The sequence below is a fragment of the Heliangelus exortis genome, chromosome Z (assembly GCF_036169615.1).
Source record: "Heliangelus exortis chromosome Z, bHelExo1.hap1, whole genome shotgun sequence".
NCBI lineage: Eukaryota > Metazoa > Chordata > Aves > Apodiformes > Trochilidae > Heliangelus > Heliangelus exortis.
Genome location: NC_092454.1, coordinates 9,055,417 through 9,078,857, shown reverse-complemented (window position 1 = coordinate 9,078,857; position 23,441 = coordinate 9,055,417). Strand labels below are relative to the sequence as shown.

At 38.4% G+C, this 23,441-nt stretch overlaps 1 protein-coding gene across 19 annotated transcripts in view; it reads left to right on the top strand.

The window, feature by feature from the left end:
• The window catches only part of UBAP2 (ubiquitin associated protein 2), a 108,841-nt gene that overhangs the window by 37,917 nt on the left and 47,483 nt on the right, over nucleotides 1–23,441 (top strand). For 15 of the 19 annotated variants that reach the window (XM_071730125.1, XM_071730126.1, XM_071730114.1 and 12 more), the window contains exons 7-13: nucleotides 6,301–6,355; nucleotides 7,536–7,639; nucleotides 13,720–13,772; nucleotides 19,034–19,101; nucleotides 20,480–20,669; nucleotides 21,436–21,649; nucleotides 23,112–23,386. In XM_071730125.1, the coding sequence (XP_071586226.1) occupies nucleotides 6,301–6,355; nucleotides 7,536–7,639; nucleotides 13,720–13,772; nucleotides 19,034–19,101; nucleotides 20,480–20,669; nucleotides 21,436–21,649; nucleotides 23,112–23,386 (959 nt within the window). The remainder of the gene's footprint in view (nucleotides 1–6,300; nucleotides 6,356–7,535; nucleotides 7,640–13,719; nucleotides 13,773–19,033; nucleotides 19,102–20,479; nucleotides 20,670–21,435; nucleotides 21,650–23,111; nucleotides 23,387–23,441) is intronic. The other 4 variants (XM_071730129.1, XM_071730128.1, XM_071730130.1 and 1 more) reach the window with 1 other exon arrangement.

Genomic DNA, 23,441 nt, shown 5'->3' with positions numbered 1-23,441 from the left:
TTCTGATGGAGGAACTTTGAGCCACAAATCATTGAAGATCAGGAAAGTGTCCTGAGAAACTTCACTGTGGTTTCATATTGTGTACTCTTCTTGATATATCTAATTGACCATAACTGAGAATGGAATGGCAGGCAGATAAACTTTTGGACTTTTTTAAACATAGAGATTGTTAGAGATTCATGTGCAGCTATTCTCTTGGTCTGCAGGGTGAAAATGGATTTGTCACTTCTTCTTCATCTTTTTCTCTTCACTCTTCCAGAGCAATATAAACATTCCGTAAGTGTGGATGCTCCCAGGGAATCTTTTTCTAACAAAGCAGAAATAGAAATGAAGGGGAAAACCATTGTGTTTTTAATCTTGGATTTACACAGCATGATGAGGAGCCTTTCGAAGTCTTGTTTTTTTCCACTGGCTGTCTAAGTGTCCTGGTTTGGGCCAGGATTAAGGTGATTTTCTGTCTTGTAATTTTGCTTCCAGCTAAGTTTCTTGTAGGTAGCTCACTTGCTGAAATTAACAGCAAGTTTCTCAGACAGTGTCTGCTTCTGGGACTGGTAACGCTCGATGTTTATAGTTACAGCTGGAGACTGGTGTGCAGAGCCAAGGACACTGTTCAGCTCTGAGGAACATTTTGCCTTCCAGAAGGAGAAAAGTAGTAAAAAGGTCACACCTGCAACCCTCCCTTATGGAGGAACAGACAAGATAAATGACCAAAATTGACCAAACAGAGTATTCCATCCCATAGACGTCATACTCAGTATAAATTTGAGGGATCACGAGGCTCAAACCCCTTCCTGCTTCCCCTTCTTCCCTTGTCCCTGTTTGCTTCAGCATCCTGGGAGGATTCCCTCCTTTCCTCTGCCTGTGGTCCTCATCCATGTCAGCCTGGATCTGTGTGCTCCTGCCTCCAGCTCCTGACTGCTGCTGATCCAGGAGTCCAGCCTGGACTTTTCCAGGGCTGCCCTGCAGCCTCGGTGGTGACGTGAGAGTTACTGGGTGGGAGGGGGGAGGAAGGTGGTATCAATTTTCCTGTATATTTGTATATATTTTGTAATTTTTTTTCCTACTTATCATTACTGTTTCATTAAAGCTGTGTAGTTTAGATTCCAGCCCATAAGTCTCTCTCCCTTATTCTCTCTCATTTCTTTATCAGAGAGGGGAGGGGAGGGGGATTAATAGAGAGCATCTGGCATTCAGTTTAATTTTGTAAACCTCTGTCCAGCTTTTAGTCTGGGTGTCTTTTTTTTTTTAAACAAAACCGAAACACATCTCTTAGATTAAAAGTATTCTATCCCTGAAGAAATTGAGCTTCTGTAACCAGAATTGCATGTATAAAATGTTCTTGTTTTAAAAGCTTAGTACGGTTGGCACAGGATGTATTTTGGATTTCCTTTGCCAGTACTAGTACAAATTTTGATTTCTCTAAAACATGAATGTAGAGCAGACCTTCTACAGGTCACATTCTGAAGTCTGTTTAGTTTCATTGTAGTTGGCTCTGCATTGTTTAAGAAGCTTTATATTTGGTAATTACTTTTTGTATTGAGATTTACCATGTTATTTATTTTATTTAAATGTAACTTTAAGATGAATTTTTTCTGCATATGCTTTAAGAATGGTTCCTAGAGTCCATGTGGTGTGTAAGATTGATCCAGCACTTCTAGCTTGATGATGACTAATAAGACAGTAGTGTTTTGAATTAATAAGTATAACTTAAGTGTTTGTTCTGGTAGTATGGAATACAACGAAACAAACTTACAAAGTGATAAGGAGGCTCAGTATAGTATGGGTTAAGCTTCTGTCTCCTCTGTGTCTGCTGTTAGGCTGGCTGGCTCTGCATTTCCAGAGTGCAGACCAGGGCTGTTCTGTTTCTGTGTAGTCAGAGATAAGCACAAATGTAGGATGCTGCCTGTCCTTCCAGTCAGCATTTCCTTTTCCTTTCAGATCTTTTTAGGCTCTTATCCTTAAACTGTCATGACCTAATTTAAAGCTGTCAGTGTGAAAATCTGGGTTTTGAAATAAAGCCACTTGTGCTGGAAGCTCAGCAAACTGGATTTTCTACAGAGTAGGCTATTAAGTTAATGGGCTGGGCCCATCGAGCTGTGGTGCTATACACTTTTCTCATGCTCCCACTCAGCATGCATTTGTTTTGGGGGAAGGAATGTTGTGAATGAGATGAATGATTCCTTCTGTGCATGGATGTCAGCAGAATGATGACTCGAATGTGTGATTATGATTGTTCTGAACTCCCAGTGGTTTTTAGTGGAAACAGAAAATCTCTCCACCTGCCTGGGTGTTACTGCTTTCTAGAACTTGTTCCAGGAAAGAGAAATGCAAGTTGGGTAAGTGCTGGCTAATGTGAACCCTAGTCAACAGAGAGAGATGTGCTGGAGAACAGGAGAAACTGCCCAGCATGACACAGTTAAACTGTTAAATGCTAAAGGAAACAAAAACATGTTACAAATAGTTAAAGGTTTCCAATGGTGTTAGACAGGGGTGTTGGAATGAATTTAAACTTCCCCACTTCTGGTTTCCTGGAACAGAAATGAGTAAGCAATGCTGCCTTGATACTTTAGCCTGTTTATAGACTGAGATTAAAGGAATGTAAAGACATATTACGAGGGTTTATATGGGACAGGGCAGTAATTTTAGTCTTTGCCTGATGTCTGACGTTCACTTTTGTGCTCCACATGGTGATTGACTGTAAGAAAACTAAGAAAATCTGCTTAGACTCACTGGAAGATTTCATGAGCTACTGCTAAGTCATTTGTTCTCTTCTTGTGGGTAGATAAAAATGTTAATAGGAGAATTTCTGATTGTGACTTACCGGAGAGAAATTTTTTTTTGTAAACATTGTGATCTAAACCATGTATACACATGTTTTTAATGTCACAGCTGTACAGCTTTGTGTTACAAGCATAAACCAGCATTCCTGTCAGGAAGTACTGGTCCTGTCTGTTTCTGGTGCATTTGAACTGTATCAGAGGACTGATCTAAGTTTAACCAAGACAAAAAAGGATAAAAGGGACAGGCAGCTTGGTAGCTGGAGACAACAAGTATTTGAGTGGCTTGTCCTCATGGAAAGGTGACTAGTTTTCTGGCATTTAGAAGGGGATTTTTTTGGAGAAGTGCGTTAACAATTTCTTTTCTGATAGTGTTTTTGCACTTTTTCACTGGTATGTGCAAAACTGTCAGTACATCAAAGAGAACAGAGCTTACTGGAGAGGAAGCCCCCGGTTGCAGTACTAATTAGATGGGTTTAAGTTACTGTGGGACTGCATGCCCAGAATTTGGGTCCTTGCCCTGAATTGTGGTGTGGAGCCCCATTTGCTCACTCACTGTCAGAAAGCATCAGAAGTTTGCAAATAATTGGTAGCTGCTTTATGACAAACTTCTCTGTCTTCAAAGGCTGTGCCTTCTAATTGTTTTGATTTCAGCAGAGAAGTAACTTTCTTAGCAGGAGAATTTAAGACTAAGTTAGTCTTTTGGTTGTGCCAAACTGGGTATTAGCCCTTCCCACTGGCACCTTGCTTGAATGACCATGATGTATGAGATTCCCTGACTAAATTATTTTCAATGGTGAGTACTTATGTCCCATCTTCTGAATTAGTTCTTCTTTTCTAGCTTTGAATTAATGCTTTCTGTAACACCACTGGTTTGGTACTGCCCTTTTTTCTGCATTAGAATGCTTTTTGTTGCAATTGTTGATTAAACTTAATTTCAGTTTTTACAGAAGAGATGGACAGAGCTATATGAAGTTAAGGGAATCCACTTGAAACTCAAGTCCAGGGTTGACTTTCAAAGTGATTTGGTAGAAGAAAACCCTTGCTGACTAGTCTAGGACTTCAGGAAAAACACAGTCTCATTCTAGCAATTTCTAAAATTTTTAGAGGTTCTTACTGCTGTGGTATGCCATCTTGCATATGCCTTGCTTGCTAAAACTTGGTCTTCTGTTTAATATCTTAAGGGAGGTTGTAGAGAACTGTAAAGATCTAGTAGATTTTTCTTTTCTAAAATCTATTTGTACTTTCATGCTAGCTATTCCAGCTAATCACTCTGTACCTACTGTCCACCTCACTCAAAATATTTCTACTTGACTGTTTCTGTGGTTTGCATCTCCTTATTGCTTTTGTAGCTGAGCTTGTCAAAAACACAGCTGCTCTCCCTTCAGTTCATCATTGGTAAATGGTGATTAATGCTATACTAGTAACTGTAGAAAGTAAATTTATTACAAAGATATTCCCTAAAGTTTCCCCAAGTAAACCTGTTTATCTGGTTCTACTCTTAAAAAAATGTTTAGTGTGCAGAAAGATAATCTGGAAAGCACTGACCTCTTTGCATCTGAGAGCTGCTACCTCAATATGCCATGGATTAGCTTCCCGGATTTTAGGCTGGCAAAAAAAGGGAAGAGCAGTAGGATGGGTGTGGTGAGCAAGGAGGTTCAGAGGCCAAGTAGTGATCAGTTGGCTACAGCAGGGTCTGAAGCACTTGTTTGTGGCAAAGGAGAGAAAACAGCTTCATGTGAAGAAGGGTGGCAGTTGCTGGGTTGCAGCTGTTGTTACCTCTTTTCTACCCTGTATGTCTTCTCTCCAACCAAAGGGGAAAAAGAGAGCAAAGAGGGGAAAATAATAGAGATAGCAGGCCTGGCCTAGAGTCAGGGTGTTGTGGAATGTTAGAGAGGTTTGGAGAATGTTGGAGAATATTCCTGAATATTCTCGAAGAGATAGGAGGTATGACCCCTTTGCTATGCCCAACCCCATGTTTGGGAGGCCAATTAGATTGGCCCATACTCCGGTGCTACCTGCACCATCAGGGTTCGGTTCTTCTGTGTTGTCCCAGGAAAATTCTGTGTGTTGCTAGATGGGAATCTTTCCTCTGCATGATTCCATAGTTCTTCTATAGGTAGTAGTTGTTGTCTTGTTATAGGATATGGGTAAACTCTTCATCAGAATACGGGTAAAAGGGTCCTGGTATTTTGATGTTCTAAATAGTCCTTGAAAATGTAGGTAGGAGACATTTTAGAGGTCCAGAAGTGTCTTTTAACACTTGGACAGTGAACTTGGGTAATGGGAAGAGTGGTGAGGGAGGGAAAGGGAAGTCATTAAAGCAGGAACTTCCTAAGCTGATGTTTCCATGCCCTGTTGTTGCTGCTCTTATTCAGTTTAGATGGTCCCTTGAAAATAAGGGGCAATTTTGATTCAAATTCAAACAGCCTTTCATGGGTAATTCTGAACTTTAGACAGCGTGTTGGTGAATTAGGATTAGAACTTTTGCGCTCTTAAACCTGTAGTTGCTTGATGACTTAAAATTACCACATAGTTTTGTCCTTAAAAATAAAGGTATCTTTGTTCTCATTGTGCAGCTGTTAACCTCCTTCTGTTTTTGTAAAACAAAATAGTAGTCTTCCTCAAAAACTCAAAAATGCTGATACTGAGATCCAAAGAAAGAAAAAAATTTGATGTTGAAATATGCTTCATGTAAAAAATTATTTCTGCCAGTTTACATAGACATGTGCTTTATGAACAGTTAAATAGCACTAAAATTTTCATGCATTATTTGCATTATGCAACATACAAAAAAAAAATAAAGGAAAAAAAATAAAATACATGTACTGTATCTAGAAGCCTGTAAACTGAGTCTGGTAACCAAAATTGGAGGTGAAAAAAATTTGCTGCTTTTTAAATAGAAGTGAATATTCTTGTGGGTGGTAACAAGGAAATTGTTTGAGTCATTTGAATTGGTTAATTTTCATGTCTGTAACTGTGATTAAGGGGGAAGCAGAAGAGATGTTGCACTTTGGTGGAAGCACAGAAGAGTAGGGGTGGACAGGGATGTTGTCAGGGAAGAAAATAAATGGAGTGTTCCTACTTCTTCCTCACAGACAAGTAGTGACAGGAAATTTCTTGAGAAATCAGGGTATGCAGGGAGGCTTGGATTCTAGAGCATCTTAGGCCAGAGTGAGAAAGTAGAGACAAAATTTTGAACAATGTCTGATGATTTGGCAATAGCAGTCTGATGTGGAATGAATCTTTATGTCAGTCTGGTTCTTGACATCTGAAGCTACTTCAGTAGATACAAAGAAGAAAGGAAAGAATTGCAAGTCCTACTGAAGTGCAGTCCTAGATGAACTGGGGCTTAATTGCCTGGGTTAGGGAAACAAATTCTCCTGTAAGGAAATTTGGGAAGTAAATTATTATTTAAGTATGGTAGTTTTGTTCCTCAACCATCATATTTTCTAATGTGACAGACTAGTGATTGATTGGTGGCTCCTCTGCTGTTGCTGTTAAATGGTGTTTTCTCTCCTAGGGTTTGGACGTGGCAGAGGGAGAGGAGCGGGGAGGTTTTCAGCCCAAGGCATGGGGTAAGAAACATGCAGAGTACAGATTATGGCAAGGATCAAATTCAGTGGTAATATTAATTGATAATATTGCCAGTATGTATTAATGTTGGTGTATGTGTGATAAACAAATATGGGTTCAAAAATTAAAAAATCCGTTAGATGAATAATGGATTATTTTTGTCTTAAATCAGTACTTCTAACTAGATCTATCTATGCAAACCTAATGTATGCTCTGTCAGTGTCAGCATCTCTAACTTGGAGAACCCATTTGTACCTGTCAGTAGCAGCCACATAGTGCCTTGGAGGCTGAAAGTTGTGAGTGGTCCACATAGTCCTAGGTCCATTTAAAAATAGATCTGTTTCAGCATAAGTGTAGAACATGCAAGCTCTTTATAAAACCAAAAGTTCAACAGCTGTGAAGTTTCTCCTGGTTTTGAGCTTTTATGCTTTAGCTGTTTGGACATACGTGGACCCTAAAACAGAATCAAAAGAAGCTACTCACCAGCTCCAGAGTTTCTTCTCAGTTTTATTGGAATAACTTGCTTTATGGAAGTTAGCCAACACTATTTTCACCCAGTGTTTGCCTCTAGTGACATGTCAAGTAATATCAGTGATGTCATGATGAACAGAAGGCTCATTCTACTTCTCTAATAATCCCTCTTGTTCATACTTGTAGACTATAAACCAAAACCCATTTTTCTTCATTAATCTCTTTTCACCTCTTAGCTGCATCTGTATGTTTCAGCATTGGTGTCAGGAGTGCATTCTGAAATAATCTTCCCGATGTTTCGACTCCTGTCCTGCGCTGGTCTGGGGCTCTGAAAGGACATGATTCTGGTTTCTCATCAGTCAGCCACCTGCTGAGAAACTGGCAGCTGAGAGGGCCTTGTTGTTGTGCAAATAAACTAATGATTTATGATATTAGGAAGAGCAGGAATGCTGTTAACTGCTTCTTTCAGGCTCAGTTTCTCTATGGTGAATCTTTTTTCCCGTCTCTTCACTTTTTTTCCTCCTCTTCTTCTCCCTTTTTTATCTGTGTCTTTTCATAGAGGAAAAATTTGTTTGACACCAAAACTATCAAGATAAATTATGTGGAAATTGAGATGTTAAATCTAGTACAACTTCAGCTACAGATTATGGCACTTGTGTTCAATGAATGACCCATGTGTTCTCTTCCATTTCTTAACTTTTAAAACTCTAGGACATTTAACCCCGCAGACTATACGGAGTCTTCTGCCACTGATGGCTTTGGGACAAAATCAGAGATTTGGGAGACTGGTCAGAATGATGGAGATGATGGAACTGGTAAGATGCTTCAAGAAGTGGAAGGATTGGAATGAAGATCTGTTGCAAATTGCGGGGAGAATAGCCATTCTGTTAGTGTTTAGTTAACTTCTGAAGTTGTGAATACATCTCACATGACACAGTGCATTTTTATAGCTTAACTCCTACCTGTGTGCAGAGCACATGCTATAGTCTGAGTACCTCTCTGCTTAGAATGAAAGAAAGGCAATTTGCAATTTTTAAATTTTAGTACTAACAATCCCTTGAGTGACAAAGGGATTGGAAGAGTTATTGGAAGAACCTTGTATGTGAAGAACTATGTAGATATGTTAAGTCCTTCTTAAGAGTTCACCTAATGTAGTTAAGGAGTATGAGACTTACTGAAAGGGCATGTTCCATGGACTTTGGACAGTAGGGTGTGCATATCTAAACAGAAGAAGAAGCAGAAGAAGAAGAAGACAAAAAATTTAACAAATATGGATCCACTCGGTGACACTGGGATGACTTTGGAAGCCCCACCTGGACAATGCAGGAGTGTAAGGATGAGAGTCTTTGCCATGGAGGAGAGTTCCAAGATCTGCTACCATTGAAGAGAAGAATTATTAACTAAAGCATGAGTAGGTACTTGAGTGGAAGCCAAAAGAGCAGCCTCCCTGTCTGAAGATTAGAGGCAGTCATGAAGTTTCAAGTGTGAAGTAAGCGTTCCCACCTAAGGCAAGAGACAGACAAAACTTGGAAAGGAACCTCTTTCCATGGTGATTAAGAAATGGAGAAAGTGACTGCTTGTCTGTAATTGGGAAAATGAGCGACCTTGCTGCTTACCATGTTCTGTGACAGGTGATGAAGACAAAGGAAGACATTTGTCATAATGGAGAAGTTCTTGTTTCTTACTGTCCACACTTGGGAACCGCTGAGCAACAGGAGATTGATTTTTTTTTAAACCCCAGCAAAGGGTAATTTTTCTGATCTCTTCAGTGCTGAATCCTTCTCAGATGATTTTTTCATCAGCCCCTGTGTCACATGTGGAAGGAAAAGACTGATACTCAAGGCCAGGGCATGCTCTATTGAGCTCTGCTGTGACCTGCTTGAGATGCAGCGTTCATACAAGCCATTTTTTATTTCACCAGAGAAGACAAAAAGAGGCTTAGAGTTTAGGAGAGCTTATTAGGCAGCTGTCTTGTCACTGAGTGCCTTCTTAGGCCAGTGTGGGAGAGTGGCCCTGGGTGTATGAGTGGTTATTGAAAGAGTGCTCTTTTGCCCTATATGGCACCTTTCCATTGAGTTACTTCTAAACTGACTTGGTGCTATATTGCTAAGAGAAATTCACTTTTTACTTTCACTCATGTTTCACTCAAATAAGTTTATGAAATAACGAGTTATAAGGACACCTAGTGACTTGAAAATTCCCCTAAGAATACTGATGCTCTTGTTTGCTTAATGGTAGCTGACGACAAGGTATGTTGTCAAAAATAGAAGTTAAAGAAAAACTTAATAGAAAGATGTGAGGACCAGAAGTAAAAAATTCACTGGTTGTAAATTAATGCAACTGTAAGGCTGCAGCTTACAAATGACTTTGACTTGTGCTCTGCTTCCCAAGGGAGCTCCAGTGTTTTGTGTGTTGCTCTGTGCTAGCTCTGGGTACCTTCATGTACCTTCCCTATTGCAGCCTCTGCTCCTTCTTGTAGGCATCTCCTCAGCCTTCAGTAGTGGAAGAATTCTGCAGAGGAATAAGAGTATCTTGGTGTGGCTGTCTGTTCCCTGAGGGGTGTGAGTGTGCCTACATGAGGGGTTTACTGCTAAGCAAACAGAATGGTGCAAATTCAAAGTGTAGTAGTTGACATCTGGAACTTCTTCTTGGATGTCAAGCATGGGGTGGTTGTTAGGCTGTGTCTCTGGAAGAAGAAGGTGTGAGAAGGCATTTGGGAATTCTCTCTGGTCTCATGAAGTAAGTGGCTCCTAGGGCTATGAGTGAGTGAATGTCATTGTGGGATGTTCCTGCAAAATCATTTGGTTGGTAGAAATTTAAAGTAAACCAGTTTACTGTGAATGTTGATTTTGGTACCTTTTTGCTGCTAATCATAATTTCAGTGCAAATGGAAAAGGCACCATGACTGACAAAAAAAGAAAAAAAAAACCTCTGTTTATGTCTACAGGAAAAGTGATTTATTTTGCAGTGTTTCTTCTTCAGACAAGTGGTAGAAATGTCTGAAATAAGTGTCTGAAAAAAAAAGAAATCATGTCTTTAAAAAGAGTAGACTTTAAAACTGATTCCTTCAGTTTTGTCCAAGTGGGAAGGACTTCATACCACGCGATAGTTTCAAATTCATCTTGAGGATTATTAAAGGAGGCTGCAGCTGGGGTAGCTGTTTCCAAGCAGAAGAGAGAGTCCTGGGAAGGACGATGGAAGCAGTGGTAGTGGGAAAAAGTGGCAGACAATATGTGGGGCTGGAAGCAGGTTGTACTGCTGGTGATTTGGGTTGTTAATCACAAATACCAGTTTTTGATTCGTTTGTTTGCTTTTTATTTTTCACATTAGTTTAGAGTGTTGTGTTAGGTACATATCAACAGTCCCAGTAATGAGCAATTTAACAATATGGAGTTCCTAAAAGATTTGAATGAGGGTGATATATGGATGGAAATGCATAAAACCTCCATTGTGCTAGTGAAGAATGTCAGATAAGGCTATAAACAGAGGAAGGGCAGGATGGAAATCCCCCTCTTTATTCTTCATTACCCAGTCCCATTTCATCTTTCATCTAAAAAGAAAGAAAACAAAATGAACTTGGAAAATTGGTGTCTTTCATTTGTAATTATTTTAAAAATGAGGCAAGTGGGCAGCTACCTGGAGAACCAAAACCAATTTGCTCATAAAAATGTTTTCTGAAGGCATCATGCAAATATAAACTTTCTGTGGAGTTCTGAGCATTTACTAAATGTTATCTCTTTAAGCCAGTGCTGGGAAATTACCAAAATCATAATTTTCAATTAAAAAGAAACATACTCTTTATTTCAAACATGTAGGGGGCCACACATGTTCACTTAAAGTGTTCTAGAACCTGTTGTGCTGACTGGTTGCAGATTCCAGAGAAATTACAGTAGCCTGAATGAAAGCTGTATCTAGCTGTACCATGATGTGATCCTATAGATAAATTTGCTGGTACTGTGGAGGGAAGGTTTAGTGTCATTGATTGAAATAGGAAGAGAGTATAGGACAAATCTGTAATGGTTCATACCATTTAACTGAATTATATTCCAAATAATTCAGCATCAGTTTCCTTTCATCCTAATTTTTGTAGAATTAATGTGCAACTGAGAGGCAAACAGAAGGTACAGCTGGGAGGAAGCAAGAAGACCAGTCCTCATCTGAAAGGGAATAAACTTGAACTGTGTGATGAGTATCTCCTTAAAGGCATGCAGAGTGTTCAGGCTCTTCTCTTCCTTGTAATGTACGTGGCAGTGGGAGATCCTAAGTGACAAATCATAGCAGTTCTTACAAATTGTGTTGGAGTTGATCGCTTCCCAAAATAGGTTTTAAGAATGACCTATATTCTGTTAATTTACTGGTACTCCTACTTTCATAGGGTTTCATAAATATAAAAGAAAAACTTCATTATCTTAGTTGTAAGCCACCTTAAATGATTCAACTGAAGATGACAAGAAACAGCCTTACTCTGGTGGGGAAGGGCTTGTGTAGCTTAGAAGTTACAAGGAAGTTAGTTTTGTTGTTACAAGGAAGTTGTTTTGGTTTTGTTGGTTTTTTGGTTGTTTTTCTTTTTTTTTTAAGGAAACCTTGCAAGTACACCAAAATAAAATTAAGGGGCTAATACCTATGGTAGCTTATTCAAAAAAGGGAAAAAACCAAATAGTGTGACGCAAAGTGAGAAAAATAGCTGAAGACCTTGCAAAAGCATGTCATATACATTTTATTGGCTTCTTAACTTTTTAAAAATGAGCTTGTTAAGAAGGGAAACAGGAGAAAGTCACAGATAGCCTTTGAAGTGGAAGCTGGTGTGACAAGGATCCTTGAAAACACAAAAAATAATTTCACTGGAAAACAGGGAACACTAAATTGTGATCCTTTGTGAGGCTGGGGGTTAAATGTTGTGACAAGGGTATATGGAGCTGCAGTAATGCCAAGGTGAATTTTGGATTAAGAGGAAATTGGTATGCTTGTGAAATCCAGTTTAGGATCTCATGAACAGGAGGAAGGCGTTAGCAAACTTGATTTAATGTAGAGGAGAACAGTAAAATAACTGCTGCTGGAAGGACTGAGTGCAAAGGTAGGGTTCTGCTAAGCATTTATAAACTTACCCACTTGAATAAATAAAAAGGGTAAGAGTTTGTATTTAGAAGGGGAGTAAAGGCACAGAACTTATGTTCATAAGTAGGAGGAACAAATAAATGTTTAAACCGAATGTAAGAAAAATGTCCCAAGTGTTATTCCAACCAGGTTTGGTCTCCTGGCAATAGTGGTGAGTGCTTAGGAGTTGGGCTTGTATTGTCTGAGCACCTTTTGGGTTTGTTTTAGCAGACTCCCAGCTTAGTCATTAGAGTTCTGGCACCAGCACAAGGTTTGTCTTCTGCACAGGCAGGCTTTTCTCTGACTGACAGGAGATTATGTGTAAGCAAGGCAAACACTTGCATTTATTTGAAGAAGAAATATTAGAGAAGAGTTCCTGTTTTGGCCAGGGGAAGGAATGAAAATCAACTGTTTCTTTACAAACTACTGCTTGCTGGGCTTTTCCTCCTTTCCAAAATTGCTATGGAAATGTGTGTATCAGTCTAGAAACTTGAGGCATTGTAGTAATTTAGCTGTGCTCAGATGTGATTATTAGCTATTTTGCAGGAGGATTTGTAACCTCCTGATTAGGGAGAGTATGGTAAAATGTGAGCACCAGATGTTTTGGGCAACTTCATAAAGCTCTGCAGGACCAAAATGGAGCAGATGTTTCTTGCTCAGTACCTGCCAAACAATTTTGGATTCCAGGGTATAAACTTGTGCCTTCTTCCCTCTGTGTGTGTGTATTTTTTCTCCTCACTGCATTAGTGCCATTTGACCTTCCTCTGCCCAAGATGCTGCTTGGTAATGTGTACAAAATGTTGCACTAATGTAGTGATGACATTCGTAAAGACTAGATTTGATGTCTTTGTGGGGCTTTTTTTCTCTAGTAACATGTCTGACAGAATTCCTGATTAAGTAAAAGGAGATGATTACAGCAGGAGTTCTTTTGCTTTTGTACTTGATCAAAGGCAGTGGTAGCAGGAACTTTATTGCTGGTGTTTTCTTTGCTCATGGTTGTGGTGTTTAAGTGAAGGCTCTGGTTGTTGCTGAGGTAACCTTCCCTGTGCTTAAGCTGCTGGGCTAGACCTTCAGTCTGTTTATTGCTCTTGCATGTCTGTGCCTGCTGTTTCCTTTAGAAGGGACAAGGTTTTTGCATCTATAGGATTGTTTCCTGTGGTCTTCCCATTGCTCCATGGTGTTCTCTGTGCTCTGGTGTACACCAAATAAACTCTGCCACAATTTAGGGGAAGAAGCATTTTGCAGCTACAATGGAAGTTTATTGACTTCAGTTGCCATTATATGAATTATGTAAATTAAAAAATAAAATTGCTCTATTGGGTCCAGAGGCACAGCTTGGAACTGGAGTTTGAGTATATGTGAAGTAGGGTTATGGATGTAGGAATATATGGCTGTTTTTTATTCTGTAAGAGTTTGTGCATGAAACTGGGACATCCCATGGGAGGGTTGAGTAACCTTCCTAAATGTCCCCCCCTAATTGGGGATGTAAGAGGAAGTTTTTTGACTGTTTGGGATTAATCACTGGTTGCAGGCACATGTTTGTGCAAATTATGTCAGGTATCACGGGCTAAGAAATTCCTGCAATCAGAAGTTATAGAAAGGGGGAAAAAAACAAGCACCTCCCAAAATTTTAAACCTGCACATACATTTTTCTAGCTTCCCAGCCAACATCTCCTCGCTTTGTGTTTCACTAATAATCCTAAGAATCCTAAAAAGGATTGATTACAAGGCAGAAGGGCTGAAATATGATACTGTGTTTTTAGCTTGTAACTGTTTCCTTTTCTTCCCCAAATTACAATAGGAGCATGGAAAAACTCAATAGAAGAGTGGACAGCAGAAGAGTGGAATGAAGACGTAAGTTCACCTTCTTGGGTAGACTGATTGATTATTTACCCTTTTCAGAAATTTGTGTTATCTTCAATAACTAAGCATTCAAAGTAATACTTTGCTGTATGCGTGCAGTATTTCTGTGTTAGTTTCTGCAATTCCTATTTAAAATAAATATATTCGGATAAGCTTATATTTTAAATAAAATTGAATCAAGAAATACTGGTTTATTTAGGTGAGTGACCAATACGTAGATTACAAAAACTAAATTTTTATCTGAAGTTAAGCTTTTGTGAATTATAGTTCTCCACTGCTCGGTGCTGGTGGGTGTTAACTGCATACTTCCTCCTCCTATTGTGTTGGGGTTTAAAGCCATACTATCACAAGACTTTTATGTAATTAGGTGTTGAAGCTTCCTCTCAACTTCAGAATCCTCACTTGACGCTTTTTATTTAAAATCTGCATAATTGTGCCATATAGTCTGATCTGTTCATAATGTTAAAAAAAAGGAGCTAGTAGTATGCTGAAGCACTTAATTGCTTAATTTCTATTGTTACTTCACAGAGCGATGTGTTTCTTCTTAGTGTTTAGTAATATAACAATTTCAGTCCTCCTTTGCTATCAGGAAAGAGATGTCTTGTCTGCAAAGCACTTGCCATTTGTGATCATCATGTGTAAAAATCACATTTATGATTTAAGTGTTTAGTTATTAAAGCTTAAGCAGTTCAGAAGACAAATGAGACAGCAAGAAATATGGAAAGGAAAATATTGCTTTTAAGGAGCTTTTAGTCTATAGAAATATCCATTAATTCAAGTTTATTTTTAGTGGAGTAAGATTGCCATCCCTTTTGCCTCCTTGTGTCATCTATGGCATGCCAGTGTTATCCCTAGAAGTGTGTGGGTGTTTCCTGCAACAGTTACTAAAACTCTGTCCTTACCTAATGAGAAGAATTTAAAGAATTTAAAGAAACTACTAAAATTTCTCAGTTTTCTCAGTTACTGCCATCAAAAGCTGGCATCTCCTTTCAAAATTCTGTTTCTGCAGAATCTGCTAGAGGTAGATGGCAGTGAAAATTTCTGTCCTTGTTTCTCAACCTTTGCTGGTACAATACAGCATTGGGAGAATGGGAGGGGTTTGAGCAATGCTGATGAAAGATAGAATTTTAAAAAATTAATAGTAATAATTAATAGTAATTTGAAGATGAATCTTACAATAGCAGCAGATGAAATCTCTAGCCTGTTGTTAACTTCTATTAATTTTAGCATCCTGGAAAGAGTCATGTAACTTTGAATAAAATATTGAGACATTAGCCCAAACCATGCCTGGGGAAAATATAACAGAAAAATCGATTGATCTGGTTTAACAAAACAAAACAAAAAAGGAAAAAAAGAAGCTTAATAATATAGCTTGTGCCATTCCATGTAGCTTTATGGAAAATAAATCCACTTCAAATAAACCTGTCCAAAAAACACTAAAAAGTCTTTAAGTAAACTATGCATCAAGTGTGAAGGTAGAGTATGTCCTTGAAAGAGATTTGATCTACATCTTTTGTTCCACAATTAATTACATGTTATCACAAAACATTGTAAGTGGATTAAATTATGCCTTTCAGATTTTGTCAAATAAGTCTTGCAGGAGAACCCTTACTGAAAACGGGCCTTTCAAGAACTTCAAAGGAATTCAGTCCCAGGCCAGATGCCAGTTAGTGTCTTTAGCAATGATTTAGAAGTTAAAAAAAAAAAAAAAAAGTCACTACTGAACAACACATGTGGGAAATCCAAAAAGTATTTTAACAGCAATTGAATGTAAGCCAGCCATGCAGAGAAATCTGGGCTTGACCAGCTCAAATGAAAAATGCCTTAATATAGCCAAATGTCCATTTATTTTATAGAAATGTAGACACACCTGCAGAAAAAGGAGCCGTTTTCTGGAAAGTAGCAAGTGAAAAAATTTCAGGATTGTATTGCATGATGAACAGCTCAGCATGATCTCCTAAAGGTCTGATGCTCTGACAAAAAAACAAAACAAAAAAAACAAAGAAAAAACCCCCAAACCAACCAACCCAAAAAAACCCACCAAAAAAAAAAAAAAAAAAAAAAAAAAAAGCTCTGGTAGCCTTTTTGCCTTTAGGCACTCTTCCCTGTCTGTTTATCACTCTTGATTTATATTTATGTAGACTCTCTGGACTCCCCTGATCTTGATTCTGAAGCACTGCATCCAAGTTTTCATTGGGTTTTTAGTTTACTGAATCTGAAAAGGTTATGTTATTAGCATATAATGTGTGTTGGTTTTAGTGTAGCAGCCAAAGGCATGATGTGGACCTTGTGGCTGGCAAATGGAGCTCCATCTTTAGAAGTATAGTAATCAACTCTAGCAATATGCCTGGTGATTAAAACAACAGAGGAAGCTGATGTATTTGCTGCCTGCAGAGAAAGACCAGGTGTTTTTCTGAAGAAATTTGTGTTTGAATGTGGTGGTTCCTAGTCAGATACAAGTTACTAGCAAGTGGCTGAAATTTGATGTTGTTTGACCTGAGAAGGGTTAGATTTTTGCAATAGTCCTCTGTGATATATACATTTAGTAGTGTGTATTGAGCAAATATAGTAGGTTGTCAGAGTGATCTTAAATAGAATGGAAGTTATTTGCAGTGAAAATAGAATATTGTATTCTGTTAGGGGGTTATTCAGGGCATTTTATTCTCCTGGCCAATGAAAAATTAATTTTAACTAGAGAAACTGTCAGAAAGGGAGAAATAGAATACATACAAGTTGTTAGAAAGTGAACGGAGGCAAAAATTTTCTGTACAGTATTGGTAGTCTTAGTTTTATTTGTAACAATTGCAACGCTTTTTAAAATAAGAGAGAAAAAATTTGAGTAGGAAAGTAGGAAAAAATATGTTTTTGGAGCCGCATGTGAATTTATATATCCTTACTTTGAGTACATCATATCAAAACAGCAATAAAGTTTTGTGATTTCTGATTCATTGGTGTTTTTATGAGGATGCTGGAGTGTATTTTCCTGTCCTTACCTATCAATTGGCCGTAGTAACTGGTAGCTGGTTGTTAAATATATTGTTGGCTTGGTGATTGGAAAATGATTTTTATCATAGGAACAGGAACTGAAAAGCACAGGCTTTTCACTGCAGATGGAGAAAATACCCTTGTGAGGCTGATGTTTGCAAATATTTAATGACCATTCATTCAGTTCTGGGGAAATGCCAGAACCTCAGTGAAAGATTTGTAGTGTATGGTGAGCATAAATAACTTTGTTGTGAGCCTATAATACTCTTCCTAAGAAATACTAAATATATGCTGCATAATAAAACTTTCAGCTGATGCACAAAGTATGTATTTTGAGAAATGCTGTAGAATTTGCTGAATTAAGTGCCTGATTGAAGCTTATGGCTACAGGGTGTAGTGTGTACCTCAGTGTAGCTGAGCTGATAGCTGGAGACTTTTGTTATGCCTGCCCATTTCTTTCAAGAGAATGTTTCCTCTTTCATATGTCAAACGTGCTTTTGCATTGTCACAAACATCCTCAGATGCTTAGTTTCCAGGATTCATAGATTATGTGAGTGCAAGACACTTTTGACATTAAAAAGAATTTAATATTTAATGGAGAGATATCAGGACGTTGGCTGCTGCTCATGAAATTAGCTGACCTCCTTGAGCCAGATAATGGAGGAGTCCTGTAACACTACCAGAAGTACAGTACACATTGAGTAAAAATTAACTCAAACATTGGGGAAGGCCTGAACAATAGAGAAAAAGCTTTCTTCATTGGAAATGTGGCTGAGTCTTAGTTCTTTGTTTTGGTCAGTGCATAGAATGGTGTCAGGACAGAACTGTGTTCCAGAAAGATGGGACTGAAATGTGTCAGGAAAGGGAAAGAGGCAGAGTTAGGAACTGTGGTGGTCCTTGTTTTTTTCATGACAGAGTTTGTTGCACAAAAGTGGGTGCTAAGGGAGGGTACCTGAAACATTTCAACTTTGCTTCCAAGTTGTGAATGATTGCTCTCTACTCAGCCCTTCTGCATCCTGCTTAAGTTAAGTGTTTCTTAGGGGAATCCTGATCAGATGACTGTGTTCAGGGATATACATGTTTTCAGTAGAGGTGCCCATGGGGTGCCAGGTGGAATTGTCCTATGCCCATGATGTCCTCTAAACTGGGTTGCTGGCAACATACACAATGAAAAATGCATGAGTTGTATTCAGATATCACATTCCAAGGAGATTCTTTGGGACTGTTTGAGCAGTGTAATTGTCTTTTAGTCTAAATACAAAGCAAAATCAGAGGAATTCAGGGTGATTTTCTGCAAATTTAATTTAAAATATAACCACTATATGTTCATATATTTAACTTGTTAAACCTAGCCTGTATTGACATGATGTATTGTTGTTTGCAAGTGTTCCTGTCAGTAGAAATTAATTAACCCTAGGAAGCTGTAGCTGTTTACTATTTTTTAAAAAAGAAAGCTATTAAAACAAACAAACAAAACCCAACAAAATGAAAAGCAAAAAACGTAGCAACCAGCCCCCTACAAAACAAAATCACTCTCTTTCCTTCCAAAATCCCCATCAGCCAGCTCCTCATCACAGTTGCCTGTGCAAGTATCTGTCTTTTCTGCACTGGATGGTCTGACTAGTTATACCAATATGAGCAGTTACATGGTTCTCCCTTTTTTTATTGTTTTCAAACCCATGCTCACAGAGCAGTCAGTTGAAGAAGTTATTGCTGCCCCTGGCAGAAATGCTAAGAAGCAGCCCTGAGAGCTGGTTCAGTGTACAACCTGAGTGCAAACCTGCATCTGCTGGTAATGTGAGCTGGAGTGTAACACACAGGGATACCTGAAATGAATGGGAACAGAGCAGTGTGTTACATTTCTGCTACAGGATTTATCAGAGCTGCTGTATGGAGTCCTAAATTATGTCTGTACAAGGTGCCTTTATACTGATGATATACCAGCTGTCATTCTCATCACTTTTTACTGGTACATTTTTCAGGTGATTCCTTGCTCCAGCTGTTGTAGCATGGTATATCACATTGGTGGTATGCTGTTGTGTGCATTCAGCAAGTCAGATTTCCTAACACTTTAATAAAATTGGTACTCAGTTCTGGGGAGAAGACTTCACTGAAGTTTGACTGTGGTTTTTGTCTCAAGTGGAGCTGTGGCATAACTGGTTGTATTTGGCTTGACTTCTTTAAAGTGTACGACCAAGGTGGACTGTCTGCAGGTGTTGCAGCAGTGAAATGTGTATTAAAATGCTCCCTCTGCTTATCTTTTTCAGCTTTCTGAAACAAAAGTCTTCACTGCTTCCTCTGTTCCAGCTGAGAATCATGTGACTGCTGGGCAAAAGTAAGTTCTTTTTCCACATTTTCCTCCTACCTTAAAAACTTTGTTTTGGGAGGCAGTGTTAGCTTCCACATGCAAAAGGCTGAATAAAACACAGGGCAGCCCTAGTCATGGATTTGTCAAGCTAATTTCAAAATTGCGAAGGGGTTGGTTGCAAATTTTTGGTTTTCTGGGTTCCTGACCTATTATTTACTACACAAGTGGATTCAAACTTGCCAAATTCACCAGCATAATACTGAGAAAACCGTGTCTTCCCCACAAAGACTGCTTACAGTGAGGGACAAAAGTAGCTGGCAAGAACAGTTTTTTGATGTTGAAAAGGAAGTTCTGGCTTTGCTGTCTAGAAAATGGAAAGCCTGCCCCTGTGGGTGCAAAAAGTGTTGAGGATGTAGTGCTTTGACAAATGTTTTAATAGAAAAGCTTGTGTTGGCAAGTAGGTGAATTTCTTGGTACATGTCAGTGTTACTTGACTTAACTCATGATGGGGGATGAGTTTGCATATATGAGTTTTGGAACCAAAAATATGGAAAAAAAGAAATCATTGCCATTGATGAGGTGGAGTTAGTTGCCTGCAGTAGCCTCAGCTCCCAGGAGAGAAAGTTAAAGTTGTGTCTTGAAGCCCTAGGTAGTTGTATACCATGAGTTGTAGTGGTCCCAGACATCCTGATACAGGATTACATCCTGTAATCCAGACTGCAGCAAGATTTTCTTTATAAGATGGATGTGACAGGGAGAAGGCATCATGTCAAGTTTGTCCTCAGTTTTATGTTCCTGTGCTTCTTAATGCTTCTCATCCTGCTCAGGTATGTGTGGTAGAGTAACTCTGGCAGTGTGCCTACTGTCTGAGAAACTTAGCTTTTATTTCTGCTGATCCTCTGCCTTCCATGTCATCACATAAGTCACTCAATTGCTGCTTGGGGGACTTAATTCTTTGCAGTCCTCATGTCCTGTGCAGAGATGGGACTTGGATCTCTTGCTCTTTTTAAAGGGATAGTATGATATTCAGAGAATGTGGATTATCAATATATGTAATGGGCTTGCAGGCAGGAACCACTTAAGCATGACATCTTTTATGCTGTGTTCAGTTGTGTGGTTAGATTAATCATATTGGTTATTTATGTGATACATGATGTTATAAATTTGATGATGTTTGAAGAAGTAATTTAGATTCTAACTGTAGTGGAAGGTTTCAGCTGGCAGAATGTTACTTTCTGGCAAAAATATTCTGCTTCTTAGTATGGCAGACAAGCAATATTTGAAAAACTGTTGATCATTAATAATTCTGTTTCTGATGTGCAGCATCTTTAGTATCATTAGTCCTTCATTTCAGTGCAGCCCTGTCATCATGGTTATTTCAGCCAAACTTTGCTTGTTCTTACAGCATTGATCTGGTTACACTGATTCAGAAGCCTGTGAATTCAGCCCAAGATATAGAAGGCAATTCATTTGAGGCTCCTCAGCAGCAGACCTTTGGCCAAGCCCTAGTCTTCACAAATTCTCAACACAGCACCCAGATGGCATCAGGAACTGGCAGCTCCAGTGCTGTAAACTCTTATTCTCCTCAAAGTCTGGTAAAATTATCTTACAGTTTTTTAATATTCTTCATGAGTGAATATTTCAGGCTAAAAGTTTTCCAGTACCAAACATGTAATTACATGTTTTAGTATTTATAAAACTCAGGTTGTAGGTATTGGAAGAATGAAATCAAGAATTCTGTTACTTCCATTCACAGATACACACACACATTTTTTTTTTCTTGTTTTGCTAAGTAGTTGTTTCTTGATTTACATGAAGTTCTTGGATTAATTTTTGAGCAGAGAGTAGATGCGTTTACCACATGCTGATTTAGGATGAAATAATTTGTTTATAGTGAAGAGTTCTATGCCAGAAAATTACAATGTGTTATTCCAAATGACTGCTTTTTGTGGAAACCTGCCTATTTTTTTTTAGTTGATTGTGAGGGCTTGAAACTGAGCACTTATATTTATTCTCTGAAAGTCAGTGCAGCTGTTAGTAAATACATGCTGTTCTAATATATGCTGTTGGTCATTTGTTAGTAATCTAAGTCTGAAGAGGTTTTATTTGCTGCCAAATAGCAGCTGTAGGCATTGAGCCTATGGTTATGTTCAAATTACTTATTAAAATAATACTTCACTCCCCCACATTTTTTTCTTTTTTTTTATCTTCTGTTTTTTTGTTTTTTTTTTTTTTTGTTTTGTTTTTTTTTTTTGTTTTTTTTTTGTTTTTTTTTGTTTTTTTTTTTGTTTGTTTTTTGTTTTGTTTTGTTTTTGTTTTTTGTTTTTGTTTTTTTGTTTTTTTTTTTTGTTGGTTTGATAGTCTGCAGTTCTTTGCTCTGGCTTTGGAGAACTTGGAGCCTCTAAACTGACAAACTCTACTGGATCCCAAATCTTGGAGCAGCTGAAATCTCCAGGATTGGGTCAGTTTACCTCCCAACAGAACATGAGTAGCTCTACGACCACTACCACAACTACCACATCGTCCTGGGATCTAAAACCTCCCATCACTCAGTCCTCAGTCCTCAGTCAATTTGGTAAGTGCTTTGACACAGCTTTCTCTCTTCCTACCTCTATTAGCCTGAAGTATTTTTAATGCCAATGGTTGTTTTAAAACTACCTTTATGAAAAACATTTTACAAAAATTGCAGTTCTATTAAGCAATTGGTTACAATGTTCTAAGAGTTACACTTTTTCACTACTGCTAGGCCTTATTGGGTGTATCACAAACTAAAGTTTCAAAAGACTTAAGCTTACCCATGGATGTAATTGCATTTTTAGAAACTGTTGAGCCTTCATGTAATGACATCTTTGAATATTTAAGTGGAACTTTGGTGTGACACTGTTTCTCAGGAATATATATACATATATACATATATCAACCTATGTATATATGGAGTATACTTACTTCATTGTGCCTATGCTGCTCCTAGCTAAGGTTGTACCATTTTTTTTCCTCCCAGATTTTTCTCTTCTATCCATTTCAAGAATTTTGAATGAATACTAAATAGTTCTTCATAATATGCATCACATCTCAGTGTTCTTTTCCTACTGTGCTGAGGATGATGCAGGCTACCCATTTTGGACTATAATTTTGGTTATAATTATATGGTATTTTCATTTAATTGTAAAAAATTAATAGAAACAGTAAAAATTATACAAACTTGTTTTTTGCAGTGTAGTTCCTAGCAGTACTTTTACTGTGAAGGGTGATAGCTCTTGTATCTCTCTCACACATTTTTATATATGTTTCCAGACAGATAAGCAGACAGTTCAGTAGCAGCTGCACTCTTTTGCACACAGCAGTTCTGAAATACAGCTTACATACATTCTAATGTACTTTACCCACTTAATAAGAAAGCCTTCACATTGCAAATGCTGTGGGTCTCTTGCAGTTGTTGACCAGTGCTCTGAGCCACTGCTGGGCTTTCGAGCCTGAAAAATACAAAGGGGAAAGACTTAAAAAAACTAATGTCCAGTGTCTCTTGACTTTCAACTACATCTAGATTGGAGATGACTCCCTGTTTGTCTTGAAAATCTTCTCTTTTGTAGGAGCAGGAAATCACAGCTCTTAAGTACCTCTGAATTGCATCACCTGACCCCTTGGAAGTAATCACAGTTTATCATCAGATTTAATTGCAGTGAAACTTAGAGAATCATAGGATGGGGTGCTTGATCATAGGATCATACAATTGCAGTGTTTTATTAAAATAATCTGTGACAGTTTTTGAAGCCTAATGTGTGATATAGGTGGCTGTATAGATAAGTTTGTCTTCCTATTTTTGAAGAAGGCTAAAGAATACTTACCCATTGCTTTTTATTTGATGTTAAAAAGTACCAGTGTTGGTGTTGTTGCAGTGATGATGTTCAGTGTGAAACTTGTGTGAAAATCATAGCTGTTGAGTGTGTCAACTCACCCAGATTCTTTCATTGAGCAGAATTGTGAAGAGCAAAGTTTAATGCTTTGATTTTGGTATTTGTTTTTCCAATGCTGACCAGACTTTAAATCCCAGCCTGAACCATCCCCAGTTCTGAGCCAGCTCACCCAGCGACAGCAACAACAAACACAGACAGTTACTGTTCCTCCTCCTGGGCTGGAGTCTTTCTCCTCACAAGTAAAACTCCGAGAGCCATCTCCAGTAGACACCTCTACAGCTGTCAGCAAAATGTTACATCTCCCCACTGTATCTATGGATAACCAGGCAGTGACTGTCCATCACACCCATCAAAAACACATAAAACCACCGAAACGGAGGATAACTCCAGCATCCAAAGTGAGTAACTTAATGGTGGCTTGTCCTGAGTAAATTTCTAAAGGATTTGTGTCAG